The following is a 27,674-nucleotide window of genomic DNA, read 5'->3' on the forward strand; positions in this document are numbered from 1 at the left end:
AAAGTAGAGGTAAAAATCCCATGAACTCCTAGTGAGGATGGATTTTGAAAAATCGAACTAGATGGACTAGGCCCAAGTTGGGTTTCTAGCTAAAATGACAAATTAAATAAGTAGATGCATTTCTTTCGCAATTCTACATTGATGGATGGACTTCCAAGAGGCTTTAAGGACCTCACATCTCTCCGCAGAAGCTAAAATGAGCATGATACAAATCTGAAATTGCCTAAATCATGAAGATGAATATCCTTCTCTGGGAGAATTTTTTAGTAGAAGTCAAGGGTAAAAGAGATGACCTCTTGAATCCCATCTCAGCACATTCGAAAATTTTCTACAGGTTTATGTCAAATTTTAACTCGAGTAAATCTTAAAGATTGGTAACAAGAGAAGCTGATTATTATGAATAAATATAAAGGTAAAAAAGCATGCTCAAATTGATGTAAAGGACTCAGCTCTATGCACGTGTAATGTTGATCTTTCATGCCATAAAAAGGTCACTGTTGATTGTTTGCAGCGTTGAATCTAGGGGCCGAGTCCATCTGTCTTTGAATTTTCTTTCATGTCAATGTGTAGTATTCCACTTTCTACTTATCCGGCGAAAACTTGCCCTGTTTTCTGTTTTTTTTTCGTGTACCACCACATGAAAACACTGAATTTTGCGCTGACAATGGCATTTTAATTCAGTTATATATACAACTGTATCACATCTACAATCCGGATGCCTTCGGCCTTCCAAAAAAAATGAAAGAAAATTCCCACCTCCCATTCGTAAATCTCATGGCAAGACATGAATTGGAAAGGGCTTCCAATATAAATCTTGCACTAAGCTGTCAAAAAAAAAGGAACTGCTGATGGGTGCAGTTCTTGTTTTGTCACTTTGGATTCTCAACAGGCTTTCAAAAACTTTCCGCTTTCGCTCACCTCTCATTTCCGGGCAATTCTAATACAAAATTGAATTCTCTTGCTAGCCATCTCAGCTAGACTAGCACAAGGTCATATCAATATCTCAAAAATTGCTCATGAGATGTTATCCCCAAGGAAGGAAAAAACCCTTGTACTAAACACTCGAGCCAATTCGACAATCTCAGCTTCCTTCATCTGCATTCTCTCTGTGGTATTAGATTTCCGCTTGCCCCTGCTTTTTCTGGATATCCTATCTGCAACATCGAGGGTCAAGTTTGCCATCGCTCTGCTGCTTGTTAGCACTCCCAAGACAGCAGTCGAATAAATGGGATTTGATGCCAATCGATTCAGAAGAATCAATGCTTCCCTCATTAGTAGCATTCTGCATGTTTACATGAACAGAGTACTCATAAGTTCAAGATAATATAATTAGAGTAGCTAATCACGACAGAGTTAAGGCTGCCCACGGGAAATTAGAAGATGTGACATTTCACTAAGGTCACGCTTGGCAACCATGAAAAATTATTCCATCAAATATCAGCGGGGCCAAGTGTGAGAGACTTGCGGATACGGAGAGACTTCAGAATGTGGGAGTGAAGGGAACATGAAAACTGAAAGACCCTGAAAAACCGGAGTGGGGGAGGGGGGGCACCAATCTCGAGTAGCATATTTTTTTTTCACTGTTATTTAGGGATTTCTCATGCTCTCTCTGCTTGTGCCGCATCATCTCTCCGCCTACCTCCTCACCTCTTTTACAATTGGACCCACGAATATTTCATGGAATAATTTTTCATGGTTGCTAAACATGCCCTAAATACAGAAGCAATAGAAATAGAAGGGAGGACTTTCAACAACATAACATGTGACTGAGGAACCCTAAACGACCAGTATCGCACCAATAACAAATGCAAATGCATTTCATAACTTAAACTAGAAATTACTTGGCTATTATATTTACCTTTCTTTGCAGAGGTCATGTGAGTCAGCCAACTCTGCTGCTTCAGCATCCATCTCAGAAGCCAAGACTTGCACAATCAACTCCAGAAAACTGATCCTCTTGGTAGAACCCAAATTCAACAGAATTTCAAAGCCAGATTTGCCAGATGAAGCTATAAATGCCAACAAGATTATTGCATGCCTACGCAGCTTGAGCTCCTGAGAGTTTTGTTCTTGTTTAGAACTTTAATATAAATGATAGAAGAAATAAATGAGAGCAAAAGAAAGTCCAAGGAGGTTCATAGAACTCAACCAAAAGAATTGCAATTAGAGAAAATAAAAACATGACATGCATACATGCAAATGCGATTTTCAGAATGATAGGGATACCTCCGAACAATAAAAAGAAAGTAAATTCAAGAAATGCACATGCAAATATTTCATTGCAAATAATAAAAAAGACCTAATTGAGCACCTGGAACATTTTTCTATTTTTTTATATAGGAAAACATCCAAAATGGCAAATTGTGTTATGAACTTTGAATTCCATGGATTATCTTTCAAAAAAAAACTTTGAATTCCTCGGATTAGCTAAAATATCAAAATCTTTGGTGAAATAATAAATGGTGAACACCATATCCGCAAGTTAACATACTTGGCATTCAACATTCTTTCAATTATTTTAACATTCTTCAGTGAAGTAAGCATAATTGACCACTCTTGTCATCTCAGCTTGGACTAGCGAAGCAGAACAGATCGCATTGCTTACACATTTCTAACACGATCTACCAGAATATGTCTGGAAATATGGTTAAGAATAATAAGATATGTGCTTCTGAATTATGAGTACCATCTATTTCTGGATGCCCATTAATAGTGCCTACGAATCAATAACTTCAACATTATTATAGGACTTTGTTGCCTTCCAAACCAGATCACTCGAGCCCAAAACTGAGAAGCACTAGCAGAACGGACAAATAAGTGAACCGGTAATTATTGAAAGGATACCTGTGTGCCACTCCCTTTGCAGGCTATGCATTCTGTCAAGCCCTCCAGAATACTGCTGACTCCTCCATGCATTATTGGAGCGTCTTTTGGAACATCAGCGGCTCCCACAGATTCCATTTGAGCTTTGTGGTCATTGCAGAACATTGCCAAAAGCTTTGGGCCTTAAATTAAAATGACAGCAAACAGTTAATGAATTTAATGTATGCATACTGACAAAGGTTATCTGATTTATTGATAGATACTTGCCCCAAAATAATTTTAGACGATGATGCCACAGTTTCCATTACAATGGCCAGAATGTTAGCAAACTATCAGAATATTCATAGTTTACATGGCAAAAATGAGAGCACTAGAAAAAGAATAAGGAAATATGAAAATTAAGCGAACTAAAATACAGTGTCACTCCATTACGGACAAAAGCATTTACATTTGTAAACAAAACATAACCTGAAGGGCTAATTGTAGCAACAATAGTCCCAAGTTCAAAAAATTAAAGACTCAAATAATAGTTGCACTAGTAACTCGGAGGGTAACCAAACTGAGTCAATCTGGCCAAATTCCAATTTGATCAGCAAGTTTTCCAAATATTGGTTTCAGTTTTTATTACTATAAAACCCATTCAAGATAACAATCATATGCATATCTTTCCACTGAATAAATTATATATCATTGCCTCGTTGAAGTAAACGACTAACCTTTAGTGCTCATCACTACCCATTCTAAAAGATAGTGGTATCACAGCAAAAAAACAAAAGTTATGCTATAGAAAGGAAAGGAAAAACTGTACAGGCTCCCATGTCAAATATTCGGAAGGAAAAACTAGCGTGCCGCCGGTCAAAATTGGGAAGCCACGGTGAGGGTTAGGTGCTTTTTTAGACTAAACAACTAGACAAGCCGGGCCAGTTACCCTGTTTACCCAGGATTACTTAGCCGATTAGAGTTGAAATGAATGAATCTCCAAGTGGCATGCAGAATCAATCCAAAGAGCACTTCAACAAGAATGTGAACCTACAATTCAAGAGCAGGAATAGGAGACGCACTGCCTGCTTTTGCACGTGCAAGCCAACTTTCTTCCTCAGTAGCGGCGACATGCATTCAAACAGTGGCATCAACCCAAACCTGTGTAAACCAGGATTCCATCAGGTAGGTAAATAAATGATAGTATATGTAGAGATGAGCAACAAAAACAACTCCATCAAACTTACTTTTCTCTCTCTGAATTGGGATCACTTTTCATGAGAATCAGATTCATAATAGACAATGCTTCCACTTGAACGTATTCTTCTGTATTCCCCAAAGCAATCCGATGCATCGTCTCAAAGAGAGAAATCCAATGTGTAGGAGAAAGAAACGTCTTACAGCTAGGGCTATCATTTCCCTCTTTAAATAGATCTTCCACATCAAAGGATCTCGTACTTGATGAAAATAAACCTGGAAAGGATGTCTCATTGCTGTTCATGGAAAACTGCACTCCATGGTGCACCTTCCCTAAGTCAAGGAACTCTGCAGTCATTTTCTTGGAATAATTGTTGTTTTTCTCTTCAACAAAGTTGGGATTTTGAGAATGAATGATCATGACATTGTCCCTGAGCAGAGTAGATCAGTAGAAGGAAAAAATCATACTCAAGTTCATATATTTTTTAACCAGGCGAAGATTTATAAAAAAAAACCAGGCCAAAAAAGGGTGCAAATACAAGAAATAAAAGAACCAAAAAACAACAATGTAAGCATCTCATGCCAAACTGTCAATCATGTGCAGGAGACGTCAATCCTATCATAATGAAGTTCATAATCATAAGCAGTTCAGTACAGAAGAAGCAATAGGAGAGAAATTTATGAATCAATCCAGTCCTATCTATTGCTTATTTACATCCTTATGACATGAATAAAATGTGCAGTTTATTTTTTAATGACATAGGATATCCCTATGCCATTTAGAGCAGGACTAATCCCTACGGATGCACGCAATCACCCGTAAATAGATTATTTTATCGTAATTAACAGATAAAATGACCTCCTTTTCTTAATTTATTCTAATTCAGATAAAAAATTTAAAGAGACAACTAAGCAGGTTACTTATGATTACTTTTAATGAAACAATAAAGACGTTGGGAAGTGATCAGCGTATCACGCTGCAAAATTTATCAATAGGGTTAAACCTACAGACAAAATACAAACTGGCTATTAACTAACATTATACAGGTGCCCTAGCCTATCAAAGTTCTTCAGAGTAAAAGAAAAGGTTGTATTAAAAAAAGTTACATAAGATAAATGCAAGAAAATAAAAACCAGAAAAACACACTGCTTGATGCACATGCCTCTGAGAAACAGCTGAAGAGGGTTTGTTCTGTCTACTTCTCTTTGAGAATTTGGAACCTGGGACATAAAAGGAGAATGCTAAATTTATGAAATATCCACCCAAAATGGGCGCTGACTTTTGGAAGTAACTAAATTTACGCAATGCTCTGCATTCCAGTTCTCCCCGAGTTGTTCTCAGAACAACAATAAATCCAGACCATTAAGTATGAACTCAATAGTTCTACTTTAATCCAGTCACTTTCCCCCTAGAATTTCTATGAACTCTTATTTTCCAGTCTATGATTGTATACAGGTTCTCACTGATTCGGGTAGTAAATTTTAATTAATTTTCAGATGTAAATGTTTTTTGTAAAAATCGATTATATTGCATTACACAATGTGATAGATACATGTAATGTTATTGTTAACTTACCAACTTCTCCAAAAGCTTAAGCTGTTGGAGAAAGGCGTTATTTATCTTTTATACTTTAACACTCCCCCACACATGTGGCCCACTTGGCAAACACGTGGCACATGTGGTCCCACTTTGGGCCGACCATCGCATGTGGATTTTTGCTATCCGGGAGGTTTGAACTCGAGACCTTTTTCTTTTTTTTTTAATGGGTGAAAAAAAAAATGTGATAGATAATGTGATAGATACATGTAATGTTATTGTTAACTTACCAACTTCTCCAAAAGCTTAAGCTATTTGGAGAAAGGTGTTATTTATCTTTTATACTTTGACACTCCCCCGCACGTGTGGCCCACTTGGCAAACACGTGGCACATGTGGTCCCACTTTGGGCCGACCATCTCATGTGGATTTTTGCTATCCGGGAGGTTTGAACTCGAGACATTTGGCTCTGATACCATGTTAACTTACCAACTTCTCCAAAAGCTTAAGCTATTAGAGAAAGGTGTTATTTATCTTTTATACTTTGACAGTTATATTTTTGCATAAAAGCTTTCCAGCGAGTACGGTGAATTCAAAACCTTTACAAATGCATATTGATGCTATCTGCATTATAGAAAAAGATGAAAAAAAAATATAGAAGTGTCACACCTGAATAATGATGTGTCGAAACCTGAGATGTGTTGATATGAGTTAATTTTCTGTTTAGAAGAATAGTGAAAATATACTTCAGAGGTAATGCTTTGGATTAGAAGAAAACCATTGAATGAGCAGTAATGCTCCACCACCATCCTTGCATTTCACAGCTTAAAGACTAGTCAAATCTATTCCAATCACAATCAAATCAACTCAACATTGAGTTCACATAACTCTGGATTTTTTAATCAGTGAAAAAGTCAACGACCTTTTAACAGATATGAAAAGCCTGGGTGGAAACCAAGACTTCTTTTTTTTAATGATAACCAAGACTCATTTTTTCGAGTTCATGCCAAGCATTTTACCCTTTAAGGGTTGGATACGAGATGCTGGACCACTATTATTTTGCATTTGTGGTTTTGTCGGTGGTAGTCTATAGCGGAGACTGGAGAGTGGAGACATTTATTGTCATCAACTGACTCAAATGAATGGTCTTCATTCATGCGTGTGAAAGTAAATTGGCATCAGAAACCTTGTAGGTATGCCAAGCCATATATGTTTGTACACACTGATTTGCAGTTTAATATACTTTTTTTTTGTTATACTAGTACTTTTTCTGATTTTCAAGATATGCAAAAAAAAAATTAGCTGAAAGATCAGCTGAGCCTTTAGTCAGCTGGAAGAACAACTATAAAGTTGACATGGACTCGAGCCGAAATCAACTCGAGGTTCAACCACTGTTGTCTTTAACAAGCCTTAGTTAAATATCCCCATCTCCCAATTAGCATGACTTCAAGCATTTTAAAAGTAATCAAGTAACAAATAGCTAAGACATGGCTAAATCTGCCCAATCAGAATCCGGATACAAGACTAAGGGCCTCTTTGATACCACAAAAAACAGTCATTATTTGCAAATAAATTGTGGAGTAAATGGGCTTCTAAATGCGGTATTTCATTAGTGATTCTTTCAGGGCCTTGACTTGTCACATGAGTCTGAATTTCACATTTCCGGATGTGAAAAGAAGTATAAATATCTCCATATACCAGACGTTCACTAATGAGTACCGCGTCTTCAAAATTGTAGCCTTCCCATGGCATATAAGACACTAATACGTGAGACTCGTGATTCATAGCAGCTTGCCAATGCGGAATCTTTCAAGCGGACGTAGGAACAGTTTCCGAGGCAGTAGCAGTAAGTAGAGCCTGATCTTCGACAGGAAGACGATCATCAAAGACATACTGAGGAAATGGCGGAAATTGAGAAATCGTATCCTTAGAGAGCAACGAAAAACGGGAGTCGGATGACTCACAGTTGGCGGTGAAGAGGTCTCTAGTGGAATGGTGTTACCTGAGGAGAGAGACGGAGGAGATGTTACCGGACTACTCAGTACAGGTCACATAGAATTAGTCATTTTGACTAACATGTTTAGTTTAGAAAAAATAGAGATCTTATCTTTCACATTTCAACTTAGAATGCATCATGTGAGAATCCAAATATAATAGATGGGCATAAAGTTTCTATAAGTGACTAACTTACCCCAATATGAATATGAGTGGAGCGGGACGGGCATACACTGAACGGCCCATCCCATTTTCTTTTTAATTCAACTTTGATCTATGTTCCCATCCTACCTAATATCAAAAAGGATTATATGCAAATCTAACACTAAGTCCAATTTGGAAGCCATTAATTAAGATATAACCATTATTTGCATAAAAGATTTTTGTTTTTTGAAAGATAGCCAATAATATTAGATAGTAACGAAGACCGGGATGGTCAGTACAAAGATGAGCAAAGATAAAGGGGGAAACAAATACAACAATAAAGGTAATCAAGGGGGAAGAGAATCATAGAGCGCTAGGGATGCCTTGGAGACTCCAATTTTTGCAAGGTGATCAGCCACCTCATTGGCAGAATGGCCGCTATGCTCCGTTGCTCTGCTACAGCCGGCCCCTGGACTATGGAAAAGAATCGAGGCCGGGAGCGCACATGCTGAAAAGTTACAGAGGAAGATCCCACCAAATCAAATATTTCATCAAACAAATTATTGAATCTCCACGGCGGCTTTTGAACACCCTTAAGCCATCGAATCACATTCAAAGAATCCCCTTCTACAACCACGTTATTAAAGCCTTTACTTGCTATGAGCCTCAATCCTTGGTGCACTCCCGCACCTCAGCTTCCATAGCATCCGCCACTCCTATGGGACCCGCAAAAGTCCACTCAATCTCCCCTTTCTCATTTCTCAAAACTCCCCCAATTCCAGCTGGGCTAGGATTCCCCAAGCTAGAGACATCAAAGTTAAGTTTCACAAACCCAGGCACAGAAGGATCCCAGACTTGAATAAAAGATTATATGCAAATTATTTTTAGAGGATGTTCTAAGAGGCCCTAAGATTACCAACACAATGAACCAGATGGAATGGAGCTTGTTATTTCACAATAATATTTAGAAAGCAAATTATATGTTATCTTGAGAATACCGAAGAGAACAATGAGCAGCTGCAATCTCTACCTTTTATCAAATCTGGAGCCAAAAATCAGCATGTGTTGCAAGATCACACGCACTATACGGAGAGATCTATGAACAACAACAGCCTGTGGAGAACATAGATATGTGTGAAAACAGGGGAAAAAGAGCAATGCACATTCTATGAAGCTAGAACTAGTAATGTGAAACTAAAGAAACTTGAATTATATGCCATATGCATTTTCAAACCCTTACAAATCGCGAAGACAGTACAAAATTGGATTAAAGATATTCTGCACAATTTATTTTGATTGGTACACCAAGAATAAAGGTTCAACCTGCAGCAAAAAAGAGCTTTGCAGTATGCAGAATAAAAGCATGCCTGGTGTGTCTGATCGTAGTTCTGCAGAAGCGGATCCACACATTTATACATTGCAAGTTGGCTAGAGAGACGTAGTCTCGAGTCCTTGATAAATTCGGCATTTAGCGGATCTTTCCGGCACGGTTGCTTAATCTCCTAGATAGCTGGTATTTAAACTCCCCCCCCCCCCCCCCCCCCCCTCTTGTTTGAACGGTAGTTGTTCTGTTAACCCTTAGAGGGACATGGGGAGAATTTTGTGACGAGCAGTATTTCTGGCGTTACTATGGGTGATTTGGAAGGAAAGAAACAACAGAGTTTTGTAGGCTTGTCCAAAAGCTCGCACTACCTAATCATCAAAGTCATCTCCCTATTTATTTCTTTGGTCAAGATTCTCCCTTGCTTCGGATTCATCTCCTCAGATTTATGGAGACACTGGCGAGAGGTTTGCGCTAGCAATGAGAAGTGGGGCCGCCTCTCCACATTGGACCCTTCCTGAACAAGGCCTATTGAAACTTAGTTTTGATGGCTCAAGCTTGGGTAACCTCGAGAAGTCTTAAGGGGGCGAACACGGGATGACCAGGTGGGCCTTTTATGGGTCGATTGCTATGTTGCATGGATTCTTTGCCCCCCTCTGCCGAATCCGTGTCGACATGTCTCCACATCTGAATCGGACATGGATTCACGTGGGACACACCAGGATTCTTGTCGTAATCGTGTCCTGCACGAATCCTACTTTTTCGGGCAAATCTAATTCATCGTTGTCTCTTTTGAAATGCGAATCCTGTATATTTTCCCTTTAGACGTATTTTCTTCTTAACTTTTTTTATATGAAAGCACAACCCGTACTTTTTTAATAAAAACCCTAGCGCCCCGACCCTCGAACACCGACCCCCTTCCTCCAATACAAAACTTGCCTTAACCCTCTACCCTCAAATTTTTCATGAATATATATGCATATACACACACAAATATATATATATATATATATATATATATATATATATATATATATATATATATATATAAGAATAGTGTTCCTGCGCAGCTGCTGAGAAGCTGCTTCAAAAACTCATGTGGCCCACATTTTTGAGGTGATCCAAAGCATTTCATTTGAAAGGCCCTTCCATGGATAGGGTGTGTACGAAAAATCAGCCCTATAGGATCATCCTAACCCAATCAAAGGTGGAGGGGAAAATGGACAGACACTGTTTCTGACCATTTTTTCCCTCCACAAATGGCAAGGTTAGGATGATCCTAAAGGGCTCATTTTTTGTACACACTCTATCCATGGAAGGGCCTTCCAAATGAATGCTTTGGATCACCCCAAAAATGTGGGGTCACATGAGTTTTTGAAGCAGCTGCTGAGATAAGCTATCTGAGCAGCTGCACAGGAACACCTCTCTCTCTCTCTCTCTCTCTCTCTCTCTCTCTCTCTCTCTAGAGAGAGATATATATATATATATATATATCTATTTAAATTTTAAATTTTTAAATTTTTATTTTATTTAAAAATTACCGAATCTGAATCCTACTTTTGGGGGTTTGCCGAATCCGACACCTCGAATCCGTGCCGTGTCGGATTCCGACACAGGAATCAGAATCCATGCAACGCTGGTCGATTGGGATTACAGACTCCAATAAACCTGAATTAAGAGCGGTTCTTCAAGGGATCGGATCCTCAGATGAAAGTGTACTAAGCAGATTAATTGTAGAGGGAGATTCGCTTAATGTCATTAGGTGGGGCAGTCATCCCTATCCTCGGAGATTTGGTAATTTAATAAATAAGATCCATGAGAGAGTAGCTAACTTCCATGTTTGGTTTCAGTATGTGAAATGATCAGCTGACAGTTTTGGGAACTGCAATAACCTTTGACAGCAGTTTAAATAATAAAAAGACAAAATGAGTTAGTGCAATTATCAAGACATTGTAGTTCCAATATTTGCAATAACTCTTCTTGTCTTTTATTATTTAAAGAGCCGTCAAAGGTTATTACCTTTCCCAAAAAGCTGTCACAAGCCAATTTAAAAAGAAAAGAGAAGCTGAGCTTGTGCACTTATTAAAACAAGGTTGTGCTGATATCATTTCCCAAATTATATTGGAGGAAAATATGTATCCATTTGTTTGTTTAGCTTCTAGAATTCACTGCTCCCCTTGCGTTGTAGTATTTGACCAACAAATCTAATTTTCTTTAGGATATAATAATGAATTACACACAGTGCAATGCATCATGCAAGATGTGCAAAGCATTGAATTGAAACTTATGAACAATCCATTTCTTTATTCTAGAAAATACAAATAAAATATGTTGCGACTCACATTTTCAAGAACACAGATGTCAAGTAATGCTTCAAGTAATGCGTCCAGGTGCACCATCTCATTACTTACCTGTAGAGAGAGAGAGAGAGATTAGAATTCAAATAAAGCACATAAGGCAAAGCCAGGATGATATCATTGCATTACTCTAAAAGACTAGAACTTGAACACCGTCAACAGTATGAGTTCAGGTTTTCGTGAAGTAGGAAGGTTTGCATTATATTGGTACTCTAATATATTTTTCGGTTGCACCCAGTTAAAATTGTGCATATAGCCATATAGTGTAAAATAATAGAAAACATTACAACCTAATATGAAAACAAGTCAAACAGGAAACATAGTTAACATTACAATCCATCCAAGCAGCAACTGAATATATATTAAAAAAAAAGAAACGAAAGAAAGCCTAAGAAGCCCTATCTGTCAGCCAATAGCTGATTCAATGCTTCAGGGAATTGATGGTTCAGAAATTGCATGACCATTTCAAAAGTGTAGAAACCACTGTTTAAAAACACCCCAAGCCAATCATCGGGTTACACGAGTCAACTCTTCTTGACCGAGTTCTCTTCGGAGTCCAAGTTCAGCCCTACCACGCCAATCAAAACCCCTTTGTCTCATCCGAATTAATGAAAAATTGAGCAAATCAATTATTGACTCTCCTGAGTTGATTCCCTTTTACCTTGGCAGAGTTTCATCCAAGTCTGTGTTTTTAAACATTGGTAGAAACAATAGAACAGTGGGAATAACCAAAAGGTAGAATCACAATAAAACAACTAAAAACTAGAACAAGTACTCCCAGGTCATGAGGCTTAAGGCATAAGCCCCATCATTCTATCAATAGAAATAAGAGAAACAAGCCAACAACATCAGAAGTCAGAAGCATATATTAACAAATGATGAAACCTTAGGTAACTAACAAATGATGAACTTTTAGAACATGCTAAACATTATATGCCACCAATGATTGTCAACAGCATCTCTTACGTAATATATTTATTATTTATAGATTATTATTTATATGCAATTGAATGGAGATTAAAAACTAAAAAAAAAACACATCACCACCCATTAAAGTTAAAATAAACCTAACAATGTGCTTCACCCAAATAACATCTCAAGAATAAAGTTGTACGCCTTACTTGCGCCTCAATATGCCCTTTAACATACCCGAACTGAATACAGTAGCATATAACATGGTACAGATATCACAGTTGAAGAAAGACATATAACTACATTATTTATCTAATTACCTTCATTAGTATATCATAGAGTCGAGAAACTTTTAGAGCTTCAATTGAATGAACAGACTGCATGTGATCATGCAAAGTCCCATCAGAAAAGTTTTCATCTGCCAGAGAGTCCAGAGTTATTTTGGAGGCCATGCCCATGCACCTGAAAAGCACATAAAAATCTAATGCACAAGTTTCAAACAACTTGGAGACCAGATTTCTTCCTGTTGTTTTGTCCTTTGGAGAGTCCCAGATTGAAAGCAACTTGTTTGAGAGATCACCCTGCGTAGATAATTCGTTCTTTGTAGTAAAATGGCTACAAGCCTCAGACAGATTAGTTTGAACTCCCATGGATTTAGTACACTTTGCTTGTGCGGTCGTTTCGGGGAAAACAATTCCCTGCGTAAAACAACCCATCTTATTAATGTAACTTTATTTTGAACACGGTAACTCGGAGTGAATATATGAATTAGGTGTGTGAAGTAATGTTCCATGCGAAGAGATTAGGAAATCACCTGAATGGAGCATCTGTTAGAGATCGCCGAATCTAACAAATATCAAAACCAGCACATATCAGGAAAAAAGAGTGATGCAAATATAAAATGCTAGGATAATGTGATTTTTGTCTGAAATATATCTTCAAGTCCAGTTCTCACCACTATCAATCAGGATGCGACGCTTCAATTCAGATGCTGCACCTAATGCATCATTTTGAACATCTTTTCTTGTTGGCTCATGCTCAAGTTCGTTGTTGGTGTTATATAATGATCTTTTTGATGTACTTTCTCTAGGCCATGGAGCACTTGAAGCACTTTTAGCTCCAAAAATAGGATATCCAGTGCCAACATGATCAATAGATGTGCTTGTATTGCGAAGTTGCAGAGAAATCTGAGGATGGTCTTGCATAGATGCATCATAATTCCTGTCAGTGTAAAAATCAATGGCCCACCTCATCCATGACTAGAAGAAAATTCTGATGGTACTAAAGTTATGATCATATAATAAAATGGGACATCTCCTCAACGCAGAACATATACATGAGCGGGCACTCATTCTTTGTCATGTTGTGTTCACTTTTTTAATATTTATTATTGAAGTTTTTTTTTCTTTTACTTGTGACTCAATTTCAGAAACTACATAATGGTCTGACTTGCATGAAGGAAATGGCTCTTAAAAGTATGCATGCTTATATCACATAAGGTGTTGTGTTATGTTTTGTGGACACGGACACGAGTGTCACAAGTCGACACAGACACGGAGTGTCGGACACGGCGAACTCCCAAAATTTAGAAACAGGGACATGCCTAAAATAGAAAGTACATATAATCATGATTTGTGGACACGGATTCGTGTGCCGAGTTTTGACATGGATATGAGGTGTCTAACGCGGCAACCCTTAAAAATCTAGAAATAGTGTCACATTCATACACATACATATATATAAAGTCACTGGCCCCTCGAGCAGTACACTTAAAAGTGTCCAAAGGAGTGTCAACACGTGTGGACATGGGTGTCGTGTCGGACACGACATGACACGACACATGTGTCGGCAATAAATTCAAAGTGTCGACCAAATCATAGGTGTTGTGTTGATTGAATCATTTGTGACAATACACGCTCTTCAACATAAAGGAAGCGGGTCTCTTAGTTTGGCGGTCATGATAATACATCCTTCACTAATATATGACATCTTCTTCATTCTATGTATTTCAATGTATAAATCTATGTATTTCAACGTATTGTGGAAACCTAATACATACCTTTTCTTTTGTTACACATTATGCCTAAGACAAGCTTTATTTATGGCAAGGTAAAAGAAAAAAGCAAGACAAAGTTCTACTAGAGATCATGATAGGATGTAATTAACATGTAATTCAAAGAACCATAGTTTAAAACACCGAGAGTCAAACATTGACCTACCAAATAGACTCAGTTTAGGCCACACCAAGTCAGGATAAAACTCCTTTGGCTCGACCAAGTAAATTTTAACCTGCCACATCAAACATTGACTAGCATGGATCGACTCAATAAATACAAACTTCCCGCATCAATCATTGACTAGCCTGAATTGAATCAATTTTACATTGGGCAAGTTTTAATCCACGTACGAGTTTTTAAACAATGGTTTAAACTTTAAACTACTCCCAAAAACATAGATGGACACTATAATAAAACAAACTACTAACATAACCTTGAAATACAAAACTTTCTTTCCTTTTTTCACATTCTCAATTCTTTGGTTTTGGAGATAGGGCCCAAGCTCACATCACATATGGCATGGAAGAGATTTGGCATCTTACAAAAGAAACTTGCTTTGCTTAGAAAAACAAAATCCAGATCACAACGCACTATATTGGCAAAGAGATTACATTTTTAAAATATATGCATACCTTATTATCACCATAAGAGAAGCATACAGTTCTACTTACATGTCTGTCTTCTTCAAACAGTGAATCTCGGTATCTTTTGCTTCCATCTGTGAAAAGACATGTTTAAGCTGTTCATCTTTCTTGTCTCTATCCTTTTTAAGCTCCGTGCATTCATGTTCCTGGAAGCGTACAACCATTTAATTGAAAACCACTATTTAGCACACTGATGGTGGGAAGACTAAGACAGCATAACTGGCAATATGCAAAGCCAATTTGTTGTTATTCAACCTTTCAAACTTCTCAAAAAAGGAAGATTAAATCAAACGCACAAGAAATGCATTTTTACACTGCAAACTAAAGGAACATGTGTTCTTGGAAAATCTTCCAAGTTTTTAGGAGAGCAACAGCTAACGGGTTTTCTAAATGTAATGTATTTAAGCATGAACGTAAGACGATTGAGATAAAATAAAAACGAAAAACAGCACCAAAAAAAAAATAATGATTTGCATATATAAATTTATAAATATAGAAAACATACTAGGAGATTAAGCTGCTTCGAGACGCGCCCCAATTCCCTCTGCAATTTAAAGAGAGAAAAGAATTAAATACTAAAATCAAATAACTTCAACTTTTTAACAAGTTTTCAAAAGATTTGCTGTCTAACCCAACAAGATTTCACATCATGCTTGTGACACAAACAGTAATTCAGTCTTTTGGGAATGGGCTACTCCCCCAAGAACTCAAGATGACCTGTTAGATGTGTATTCCTTATATTCTCACTAAATAAATTTCAAGTTTAAAAAAAAAAGATTTGCTGTTAAAAGAAACAAAACCTTCAATCTCTCGATCTCTTTTTCCTTCCCCTTCCCGCCATGAGCGGCACTGCCCGAACCAGCGACCCGATTCCCGCCACGACCGGAATTTGCAAATAATCCGATTGTTTCGGGGCCTTTATCAGGGAAATAATCGGATTGGGGTTTCTGAGAGAGCTCTCGGGGAGGGGAGAAGCTGAGGTCACAGAAGCCATTAAAGGAGTTAGGGGCATAAGTGGGAATAGAGAAAGAGGTTGATTGGGTTGCGTTTCTTGTGGAAATGACTTCCTCTTCGAGACGAATTGCTTGATCTAGAAATTTCTCATCCCATTCATCGAATCCTTCGAATCCCTCAAAACTCATCTGATTTTTTTAGAGAATGGTTTCGAGGGTTTTGAGGGATTTGGGAAATGGGTTTCTCTCTGGAAAGAGGGAAGAAATGGGGTGGGATTTCAAATGTGGGCCAAGGGGGGAACAGAGTGTAAGAGAGTCAAGAAATTGCACGAGTTTAGATGACGGAAGGGTAGATTTGTCAGTTGTGGAGGAATTGGGAGAGGATATATGTCCTGTCCTCGAAGCAAATTTTTACTACTTACGGGCCTACTGTAAAAACTATTTTGCCTACGTTGGGAGTTGGGACCATCCATATATGTGGTTTGGACACTGAACTTTTTGGCATAGCCATGGTACGATACAAGTTTAGTTTAAAGGGTTTAGCCATCAGCTTTTAAACTCTTAGCTAACCTAACATTTGGTGTGAAAGTACCCACAACATCACGAGTGGTACCGGGGGCGTGACAAAGGGCCATCAAGCTGTATTGAAAAAAGGCCAAAGTGTAAGCTGCCACAGATTGGGCCACTGATATAGTGAAATATGATGTTCCTAAGTGGGACCTAACATGGTATGAGACCAAGTGGGACACAGCCTGATATGGGACAGGTTTAAAGAACCTAGCTTAATGTGTTTGGGGTATTTGTTGGGTACTCAATAGGTAGTTGCTTCTCTTTTTTAGGAGATATATGATAGATGGTTTCTAGTTTGGGAATATAGGAAATTGGAATGAGTGATGATGTTTTGGGTATTGCTACGACAGATTGGGTGATGGAATTGTTATCTTTGTTCTGAATTTATTTGTGGGTAATGGGGTTTAGGTCTTAATTCATGTCTGCATTGTAGATAAGGTGCCAGCTTTTGCTCTTTTTGCCATTGGAGGTTCATTCACGTGGAAATACAGGTGACATACTCTTTTAAAAATCTGTAATTTTTTCTACACCAAGTCAGAGCCTTGAGAACCATTTGTACGAGCAAAAGTATAGTGTCTGCCAATACTATGCTCGCTCAAATGGGTGACCGTAAAACCCATTTTTCCACTAAAAAATGGGCATAAACTTTGTTTTACGCCCACTTTGCTAAAAAGAAACAAAGCCCAAGTGAAAAATAAAAAGGAGAAGATGAGGAGAAACTGTAATTTATATCGAGTAAATAGAAGAAAATTACAAGAAGAAGATTAATGCAAGTTTAATCATGACTACTTTTGAAAAATTGCTATTAATGCTTCAGGATAGGTGATCATTGTTATTTTGTCGCTCTCGATCTTCAACCTTCATTATGTATGGTTTATTCTTCTCTGAAAACTGTTCCTGTATGCTCAAGGTCTCTCTAGAAGGGTGGATTTTGTAATAGGAGGGAGAGGAAGTGTAGAGAAGGAGTGCCTTTATCAACTATCAAGAGGTTCAACAAGTGATTTTCGAAAAAGGGTGTAAGTAAGAAATGTAGGGTGTACACAGTTTGATACAGGACTACCATCAGTAAATAAATACTCTGATAGAGAACTCCAATGAAGTATTTAGTGGATATAAAAAAATAAAACCAATGATAGACATTAAGAACAAAACAAGGTAAATCAGTCGATTCTTTAATCTTAGTGGAATGTTATAATATTTCATCTCCAAGAATAAATCCGATGATCAAGATTCAGAACCAAAAAAATCAACCAGTCCATGCATACTTCAACCTTAATGGAGGACTGTGATGGTATCTCTGAAACCTAAACAAATGGGCTATACCCAAAGGACCATTAAACTGGACAATATCATTAATGAATATCTTGCAAATAAAAAATATTCAAAAGAAAAAAGTATACATTCTATATCCCTTTTTGTCATTGTTAGAGGAATTGATGCAGAACTTTTGGGCATGATTCACCCATACAATCCATTACTCAAAGAATAAATCCTGATTGCGAACTAGTGGGTCTTGCTAGAACAGAGTGAGGGTGGCCTGCTGGATGTCAAGGGTACTTTGGTGGTTGAAAAGAGCACTAAAAATCCTTCCATTCATCACTGACCTTTGGAGATTCATACAGGTAGTTCAATCATCTTCAAGTATTCTGCTCCACTGATTGAGGCATTTTAATCATTCTAGAAACTAAGAGGGTTTTAGTAATTCAACCAGATAACGATAAAAAGGGAATCCTAATATTTACAATTCCCAATTCTTCTTTTACCCAAACAACCTTGCTTTTATTCTTCTCCTTTTTCCCCACCCTTCCATTGCTGAAGCCATCTTGCTGTTGCTCACACCACTTCAGCCATCACTGGCCCTTGTGGGGCTAAACCCCTCTGCAACAAAGGGTTTTCTCAACAGCCAAAAGCCCTTTTTCAAGAAGTCTCAGGGAAACTTACAGTACACAAGTAATCATTCTAATCAACCATCAGACATTGCAGTTAGGTCTCCAGGTGCCTGCATTATTAGATGTCGCGGCATCATCGTATAATATCATCATGAGATATCGGAATAGTAGAATACAAGCATTGCCACTTTCAGTCTTTGGGTTTCACTTAATGCCAATAATGCCACTTTGGTTTTGGCTCCATACCGATCGTGTAGGAACTAGTAAAGCAAAGAACCCATAATCTGGCATCTCTTTACACCCCATTATGATGTGGTTGTTAAAAAAAAGTTGAAGTTTCCAGGATCTGGGCCATGTCTATCATTACCAAAGATCTCAATCAGTTTTTGTTTTCGATCCAACTTTCAGATTTTTCAGAAACACAATTCTGTGCCTATTCATGGAATCTAGAACATTCCCAGCTTCGAATTCCTTGCCCACAGACTCGTAAAGATGAACAGCTGCACTAAGAATAAACCTATCTGGTTCTAGACGCCCATGAATCTGTTCAAAGAAAGAGATACCCATATCAACATGTCCATAGTCCATATAACCTCTCAGAAGACTTCGACAACATGCTAGATCAGGATTCAAACCAGCTAACTCAATTTCTCTATAAACTCTTTCAGCATCACTAATCATTCCCACTTTTGCAAAAGCAGAAAGAATGAGGTTGAAAGGAGCACATGTAGGAGAGGTTCCATTGTTAAGCATTGTATGGATAACTTTTTCTGCTTCTGAATATTTCTGACCCTCAGTATAAGCTCGAACAAGTGCGAGATAGGTGAAGGAATCAGGAGAATAACCATCCCTCTGCATAGCCTGGAAAAGGTTCTCAGCTTCAAGAGAAAGTCCTGCGGTAGCATAAACATTGATCATAGTGTTGTAGCTGATCTGCATAGTCACAGAAAATGCTAATGTGAGGCTTAGGCACAAAAAGCGCGAGAAAGGAAATGCAAGGACAGGAAGTAAACATAGAAAGTAAGGTACAATAAGGGCATGTTTGGCTACCATGAATTTGTTTTCGTGATAAATCTGCGTCTCCAAGTGGAGATGAGGAAAAATAAGGAAAGAAAAACAGGAAACTAGTGTCTCCAAGTGATAGAAGAGGCTAAAAATTAGGAAAAAAAACTCTACTGAAAAACTCTACTCAAAATACAATTGACTTTTTCCTCATTTTTGGCCACTTCCCATGCTAATCTCCATCGTGCACTCTCAAATCCCTCTCCTTCTCCCCCTGCCCTACTCTCACCACTCGGAGATACAGATTTATAATGAAAAAAAATTCTCAAATCCCTCTCTCACCACTCGGAGATACGGATTTATCATGAAAAAAAATTCCTGGCTGCCAGACATGGCCTAAGACTCAAAGCGTCAAGGAATCCTGAGATGCCAAAATGGGAGTGGTACTAGTAGTAGACCAATGTGTCCAAGGCTAGAATGTGATCATGCCTTTAGCCATATAAATTGATGGTCATTGTGCTGTACCAATAAACAGATGCTTCATGTTTAACAAAATTTATATGAGCAAAGTAAATATCGTCAGAAACAGGACACTCCAAATACAGTCTCAACTTCAAGAGCCATATGCAAGTTAGTCAGTTCATAGTAAGGACTTTCGCTCACATTTTTCCTCAAATTTTTCTTTCAGAAACCATTTAGAATATGTGAATATTGAATACCTTTCCAGGTCTTATTCCTTCTTCCTGCATCTTGCCAAATAAAAGGGATGCTTCTTGAATTTTACCTGCAAAATAAGCAAATAATAATTATGAATTAAGGAGTGTGTTCAGCTACTAAGATTGATATTTGACCAACCACACCAACTACAGAAAGGAAAGAATATTAACAGACTGTATAAACACTGATAATAGCTAGAAATATAATATGAAGCATGAAATTAGGTCCTAAACAGCATTGCAGATGTGGTGGCCACATCCGGGTTCAGTATATAGCTTTGGGCAAGATTTATAAACTCAGAACTTGACTTGGAGTTGATGAGAACCATTGTCTAGAAGACGGTAGATTGGTCAATCAATATTCTGAAATTTAAAAGGCCTATGTTTTCTGAGGTTCAATCCCACCTTACTTATAAAAAAAGGCTTATGTTTTCATCCGAGCTTTCTTGCACACAATTGGGCTTTTTATAATAATTGATTGCGTTGTTTGGTTCTTTCAAGTACTCAGTTTCTTGTGATGAATAATGTTGACCCTTTGAGTCCACAACGATTCAAGGCTTGGCAAAAATTTTACTAAATCAAATTTCTATGCCAATGTAAGTGCCATATACACATAAGGCCAAGTGACATTCTGGACATCCCTTAACAAACAATTTAGCAGCAGATGCTTTGGTACCAACCTTAAATCCAGCACTTGAAGTGGCCTTCTCCGTTGCCATTAAAAAAAAATGTATATTTCTCCACATCGATATTTTAATAACAAGAAAGTAGAATCACAATGAAGAATATGTATACACCATGGAGATGCATGTGAAAAAAATATTGGAATTTTAAAAGGAAGTTTTGTAGAGTTCACTTACTAAGAGAGTACCAGAAGTGATTTAGCATACAAAGGCCTAATGGATCATTAGGAATAAGTGTTGACATACAAAAAACTACTCAATAAATGCAGAATAACATCCATTGCTATACATTCCATAGGGCTAGCTGATCAGTATCTGGATGCACAAAGGAGACAATTAAAAGCTGAATCTCAGCAGCAGGTGTGTGAGCTGTTCTAGAACTTTGCATGATATTTCCTTTTATGGTGACCAGGCTCTCTGTATATTTTTTTCCTTATTTAATTACGAATGCTTAGTGGAAAATATTGGCTCAAATTGCACAGTTCGATAATAGATAAAACAATTCTCAGTTTGATTTGCTAAATTTAGAGGGAAATAAAAAAAAAGTTCTAGGATAAAATATCTGCGCAATTCTTGGTCCCTGATGAACAGTTGTTGAACTACCGTGTCTACGGTTGTTGTCCAATATCTGGAAGCAGTGTGATTTCGTAATCATTGTCACCTCTTAACGGCACCAAGGCTTCAAGAAGAATGCATGGAAAACCCATCCTACAAAATGCCACATTTATCCAGAATTTTGGTTTCAAATTTTCAGTTGTTTTTTAATCTGCCATCTTCTCAGTCTCCTTCATAAACATACCCCTTCTCTAATGATTTATAACCATAATATTGACTGAAACTACATTCTGCATTGCTGAAGTTTACACATTTATAGAGTTCGATAAAATTCAGAGAGCATGACTACTTATTATTATGCATACTTAAATTGCAAGAAATGAGAATGGGAAAAGGATTAATTACCAGCTTTCCCATAATAGAAAATCATGTTAGTATACGCTTTCTCATCTATGGAGACACCCAAACTGTGGGCCATGTTGAACGTCTCAATAGCTTTATCCAACTTTCCACCTCTGCCATATACACTGGAACCATGAAACATAACAAAGAACTCTTTATATTATATTAGAATGAAGACACCACACTTAATACAAATGAAAAAAGGTTCTGATGTGAAGCAAAATGTACGTTTTCCCCCAATTTTCTTCTGATAAAAAGCAAAGATCAACTGAATATCTACCTAATCATGGTGCTATATGTCTGAATTGATGCTGCAACATTTGAAGAAGCCATGCGACTGTATATGTCGGCCGCAAAGTTCAATTTACCTGCACATATAATGTTGCTTTTTAGCTGACACAGATTAATACTATTAAATCAGGCATTTCCGTGCTTTCTTCGCCTCAAAAGTAGTTCTGGAAGCATGCCCCACAAACCTGCTTCTAGCATTGCCTTGATAAAGGTATTGTAGGCAACAGTATCAAGCTCCACGTCACTCTGAAAGCTGTTACGAACTATGCTTTCTGCCTCCTGATATTTGCCTGGAATCATGATAACAAAGAGCATCAAAATGGTAGTAAGTATCCAATCATACGCCTATTTATTTTCAAAATACTCAAGTCCACAGACATTCCGTAGAACAATATAAAGATGAAGAGGCATATGTAATGGTCATCTATATATATAGACTCAGGTTTCACCATTTGAAAATTGTTGCATAGCCACAAAAACCTCAAAGCCCCAAACATATTTATGATCAAGAGAAAGCCAACACACACCATATCTAAAATGGAACATTAGTGGTTTAAGTGGAACAAGCTAGCAGAATTAGTTGTGATTTATGCTTTATGGAATTTCATATGCTTTATAAAATCCATTTGAGGGACATGATATTCCAGGCATCATCAGCCAAGCATAGCGCAGTTGGAGGCCCGTATGCCATTCAATGAAAGGCCGAGGACAGGTATGTGGCTCAGTTGTAGCTTTTGAGAAGCAGATTGTTTATTTATGTATTAAATAAACTATGGACCAAGTGATTAAGAGATTTGATGACTTGGATACCCCAGAACCAGTTAATTCCCAGTGATCTTTCTCTTTCGTTCACTCCATTTAATTTGTTTGTTTTGTATGTATTAGTTAGTAGTTAGTAGTAAGTACAGAAAGTTGTGAATGAAGAAAAACAAAAAAGGCACTGAGTATTCACTGTTAATATATGGAGTTTTGCACACATACCATAATTAGTCAAAGCATTCACAATTACGCTGATGGTAACTGCATCCGGATTGTGCCCTTTCTCAGCCATTTCTTTGAAAAGGTGGGTTGCCTCTTGTAGTGTACCACATTTTGCATAGGCATCAATCATAGAAGAATATATAGGTCTTCCAATTACAGGGGAACCAGAAACTAGCGCAAATATTTCTTGGGCTTGTCTAAGTTGATGTTGCCTGCCGTGGAAACTAATCAGAGAAGCAATTGCCGCATCCTCAGGTCTGTAACCTAGCAGGATTACTTGATCATAAATAAACTGAGCTTTAGCCATGTTACCTGTCACATAAGAAGAATCACTGTTAGAATACAAGAAATGAAAGTTTCTCATGGATAGCAAGTAAACAATAAAGTTATTGCTTAAAATCCATTCAATTTCATAGATGGAAAGCCATGGCAAAGAACCAGATCACAAGTTCCCTGCCTTCTCTAACAAATTTGCTGATGAGTTGGCTGGCTACTGATAAGCCACCTGGAGTCTCCATCATAGATTTCAACATTTTCTTTGCATTGCTTGCATCACCATTTGCCAAATAGAAACTAAGCATCTGATAGAGAGCCATAGCATCAGGCTGCTCTAAGGTCATAAATGTGTCCTCTGCTTTCTGAAGGCTTCCGAATTCTCCGTACATGGCCATCAACAATGTGCTTATGAACTTATCCATACCCAATCCCATCCTCTCCATCTCTTCTACTAATTGTTCGGCGTCACTTATCAAGCCCTCCTTGCAATAAACTTTCATGACAGTCCTGTAAAGGTCCGCATCGAACTGAATTTGATCTTTTTTCATTCGAACAATGAAGGCCTTTGACTTTTCAAAAAAGCCCAGTCTATTATATAAATTAAGCATGCAATTACAGGAAGCTGCATCAGGAATGCCAGTCTTGGACAGAGCTTGAAATGTAACTTCGGCAGACTCCACATCGTCCTTACTTGAATAGCACTGAAGCAAGGCACTATACGCAAACCTTGAAAACTCTACATTTCTAGACCTCATAAGCTCGAAAATATCTAAGGCTTTCTCATGGTTCCCGGCATTCAGATAGACCTGTGCCATTGCTACGTATGTTTTCTCATCATTAAGAATACCCAATTGCTCAATCTCAGAAAAAGTTCTCTCTGCATCTTCATACAAACCAAGTTTGCCATAGATTCTAACAAGTATCCCATAGATGACTTCATCGGCAACAATATTGTTTCTTTCCATCTCAGAGAAGAGGGCAAGAGCTTTGGAATAATCGCCATTTTTGTAATGTAGACTTAGAAGCGAAGCACATGTATAGTTACTTGGAATGATGCCTTGATATTTCATCCCTTCATAAAGTTTTAATGCCACATCCAGATTTCCATGTTTGACAGTTAGGCTGATCAGAAGGCTGTACGTTACCTCCTCGGGGACAAATCCAGATTTTTTCATTTTATCAAATGTATCAAATGCCTCTTCCATAAGTCCTTCTTTGGCATATGAGCTTATAGCAATTGTAAAAGTGAAATGGTTAGGCTTCACTCCTATATCAATCATCTGCTTCCACAACTCAATAACTTTTCCGTGCAGAGCTTTCTTTTGCAAAGAGGAAATCATGAAGTTAAACACGGCAACAGGTGGTAGAATACCCCTTTTGTGCACTAAAGAATAAAATGATAGCATCTCTTTATGGCGGCCCCACCTAGCATAGGTGCACAACATAGTACCGCAAGCAACTTCATCGGGTTCACATCCGGCTTCAAGCATTTCCAAAAAGGTCTGTTCGGCAAGATTGAGCTTTCCAACTTGTCCATACATCCTCAAAACTATTGTGTAAACAATGACACTTGGTCTATAGCATAGCTGCATGCACAAACATAACAAACATGATTGGTTACAGGAAAATTCGCTTCTGTTTCTATATGTCATATAAATATGGAGGTGAACTTTATCATTTCAAAGTGCCAAAGATGTGCACACAAGATTTAGATACATGATACAACATATTTGGGTTTGAGCATGTATTCGAAAATGGAAAATCCGTTTTTAAGAAAAGATAGGGTAAAAACAGTATATCAATAACAATGATTTAAAAAGGAAGATCATCCAGCACACAAAGCATGTACATAGAATGAAAATGATTCAGACCGACAGAAAACACGGCAAAATACACATAAGAACAAGTGTCTTTGAAAACACATGTATGAGTAATACATTCATGGGCATGAGCAGGTACAAAAAAAAGAGACCATATAAGAAACCAAGAATAAGAGTTCATTTTCATAAACAGTTAGGTGCAAAAACACACATAGCATGTCACTTGCCCCATTCTAAATGCAAATTAACAAGAAAGGAAATAAAGAAAGGAAGAAATTCATTTTCTCAGTTATTATCAAGGTTCCACTTCATTTTAAACCCTTCTAGCTTCTAGAGATTAAAGAACCCATTTTCAATAACCTAACGAGGTTAAAGAACCCATTATCCATGCACACTTAGTTGCAAAGTTCAAAAAACTCGAACTCGGTAAATAAGTCACCTAAGGAAAAATGTGGTGGGCATTATGTCCTGAGTCTTTGATTGACTTGAACAAGTCAAACGAGTTTTTGATAGATCAGTAGAGCCAGGAATGTGTTGACTTGGGTGATTCAAAGATTGACCAGGTTTGTTTTAGGCATCGGATAGTTCCACTGTGCTATACACGTAACAAATTAACAATACTCCCCCTTTTTTTATTGACTAGAATTGGCCGAATTCATATGAAAGGCCCAAAAGGTGCATATACTCAAAAATATTTCCCCTAGAAAATCACTGACAATCAAATAACAAAATCACTGCAAGTTTTTTTTTTTTTTGGAATGATAACAAAATCATTTCAAATAATCAGACTACAATTGCACAACTAAAACTTCAAGAGAAGAACAAAATTTGAGTTTTCAGAATCAATATGCAAAATGAGCGAGGGTGATTTCTGTGTGTTTCACCAACTTTTCCCACAAAACCAAAACCAGACATAGTAAGTTAAGAAGAGTACCCCTAAATTTGGGAAGCGAGAAGAACTTAGCTACCGAAGCGAGTTTCCGAGGAAGCGAGCTTCCCATCTTACTAGGAAGTCTCCGGTACCTATGTTTTAAAATTCAGCCAAAACATTTCAATTTCGGCTGCTACCGAAACGAAATCAACTTGGATTTGGAAAAAATTACAAGATTTCGCCAGAAATTTCGGAATTTCATTAATGTTTTGGTCGAAATATGCGAAACATAAGGAAATCAGGTCTTTTGGCAACACTTGAGTTATTAGGAAATAAGCTCTTTGGAAATCCTTGGGCCAATACATTCCTCATGTGTACAGCATCATATTCCCTCAATCATGGATTGTAATTAATCTAATTGATGTAACTTTATATTCTTCCCTCTTTGGGACACATTTGTATCTATATATTGAACATACTTGTATCAATGAAAAGACACACATATAGGAAACAATTCCTATATTTTTGTCATGGTATCAGAGCCACAATTAAGGCCCTTGAAGGTTTTTCCCCCTTTTTAGTTTTGCAAGGCTACAACTACAGTTTGTGCAGCCATTTCATTCTCTCTATTTGATTGACACGTTGCCATTCCGCCACTAGTAGTCGAAGAAATCTCACTACACTTTGATCACCATTGAAGGTCATTCCATCGTTTCTTCGGTAATCACTCCAATCATTCAATTTCAATAACCAAATTCACGTCAACAAAAATTGGCTCGAAAGACTCGATTTCCTAATAAAAATCAATTCTACTAGCATAAAAGGAGAGTATTTCTAAAAAAAGAAAAAATAAAAATAAACCAGTGGTGAAAAAATACTGCTTGGTTGGATTTGAGCTGTGATTTCATACTGAAATGTTTCCATTATTTTACAAGATTTCCTCTGAAATTCATACCAAAACTGAAATTTAAAACCTTGCAATGAAGAACCCACCTGCAATTGCATCCAAGCAAAGAAATCCCTAACTTGTCTCCACCCTTTCTGCTCCTTTAAAACAACACACATCTCTCTAAAAGTAAGTTTCGTTACAAAAGAACCCATAACTTCCCTCATATTATAAGACCCTTCAGCCTTAGTAGACAAATTCCTCACAACCCTAATCGCTGCCACCACATGCTTTCCGTACAGATGCCCCTTTCTATCATCATTTAGCCACTGAATCATCTGTTCAGGCGTTCTTTTGATCCATTTGGGAGTCTGAGCATGAGAGCCCTGGTTTTTTCTAAGCTCGCTTAGGTATTTGGCCTTTGCTTTTATTATACGCCGAGCGTTATCATCGGAGAGGGGTTTTTTTCTCCTGAAAGTTTTTATTATACGGCCATTCCCGTCACTGAGTGTCCAAGGGTCTGAGTTTTGGGAGCAGATGAAGGGAATTTTTAGCGTTTTGTGGGGTTTTGGTGAGGATGATGAGGGAGGGAGGAATGGGTTTTGTGAGGATGGAGAGAAAGTAGAGAGGAATGGGGTTTTGATTGAATCCATGATGGGTGTTTTCTTTCTAAGCGGCGGCCATTTTTAGAGGAGATAAAGGTTGGAACGTAAGGAGCTGTGTTTGTTGGATTTTGTTGTGGGAGTTGGAGAATTGATATCTGCACTCCCCTGTTTCGATAACGACACTATCAAAACAAGAGAGTGATATGGAA

General features: G+C 37.7%; 2 protein-coding genes across 2 annotated transcripts; both read right to left on the reverse strand.

The window, feature by feature from the left end:
* Positions 1-638: 638 nt before the first annotated feature.
* Positions 639-16,275, reverse strand: SUV2 (protein dimerization). Its single transcript, XM_077378782.1, has 13 exons — positions 15,766-16,275; positions 15,471-15,509; positions 14,993-15,111; positions 13,220-13,485; positions 13,079-13,110; positions 12,585-12,962; positions 11,338-11,406; positions 8,705-8,787; positions 4,050-4,430; positions 3,857-3,963; positions 2,845-3,005; positions 1,859-2,055; positions 639-1,282 (listed from the first exon to the last, which is right to left on the reverse strand). Exons 1-13 carry the CDS (start codon positions 16,105-16,107, stop codon positions 1,015-1,017), a joined length of 2,442 nt encoding a protein of 813 aa, XP_077234897.1. The 5' UTR covers positions 16,108-16,275; the 3' UTR covers positions 639-1,014.
* Positions 16,276-17,817: 1,542 nt separating this feature from the next.
* EMB976 (Tetratricopeptide repeat (TPR)-like superfamily protein) lies at positions 17,818-27,585 on the reverse strand. The gene is made up of 8 exons (XM_077378783.1): positions 26,968-27,585; positions 23,465-24,869; positions 23,008-23,319; positions 22,212-22,316; positions 22,016-22,103; positions 21,739-21,860; positions 20,099-20,163; positions 17,818-19,310 (listed from the first exon to the last, which is right to left on the reverse strand). Exons 1-8 carry the CDS (start codon positions 27,511-27,513, stop codon positions 18,753-18,755), a joined length of 3,201 nt encoding a protein of 1,066 aa, XP_077234898.1. The 5' UTR covers positions 27,514-27,585; the 3' UTR covers positions 17,818-18,752.
* Positions 27,586-27,674: the final 89 nt, after the last annotated feature.

The sequence above is a fragment of the Tasmannia lanceolata genome, unplaced genomic scaffold (assembly GCF_043159265.1).
Source record: "Tasmannia lanceolata isolate RefF3 unplaced genomic scaffold, GAP_Taslan_0.1 ptg000005l, whole genome shotgun sequence".
NCBI classification, from domain to species: Eukaryota; Viridiplantae; Streptophyta; class Magnoliopsida; order Canellales; family Winteraceae; genus Tasmannia; species Tasmannia lanceolata.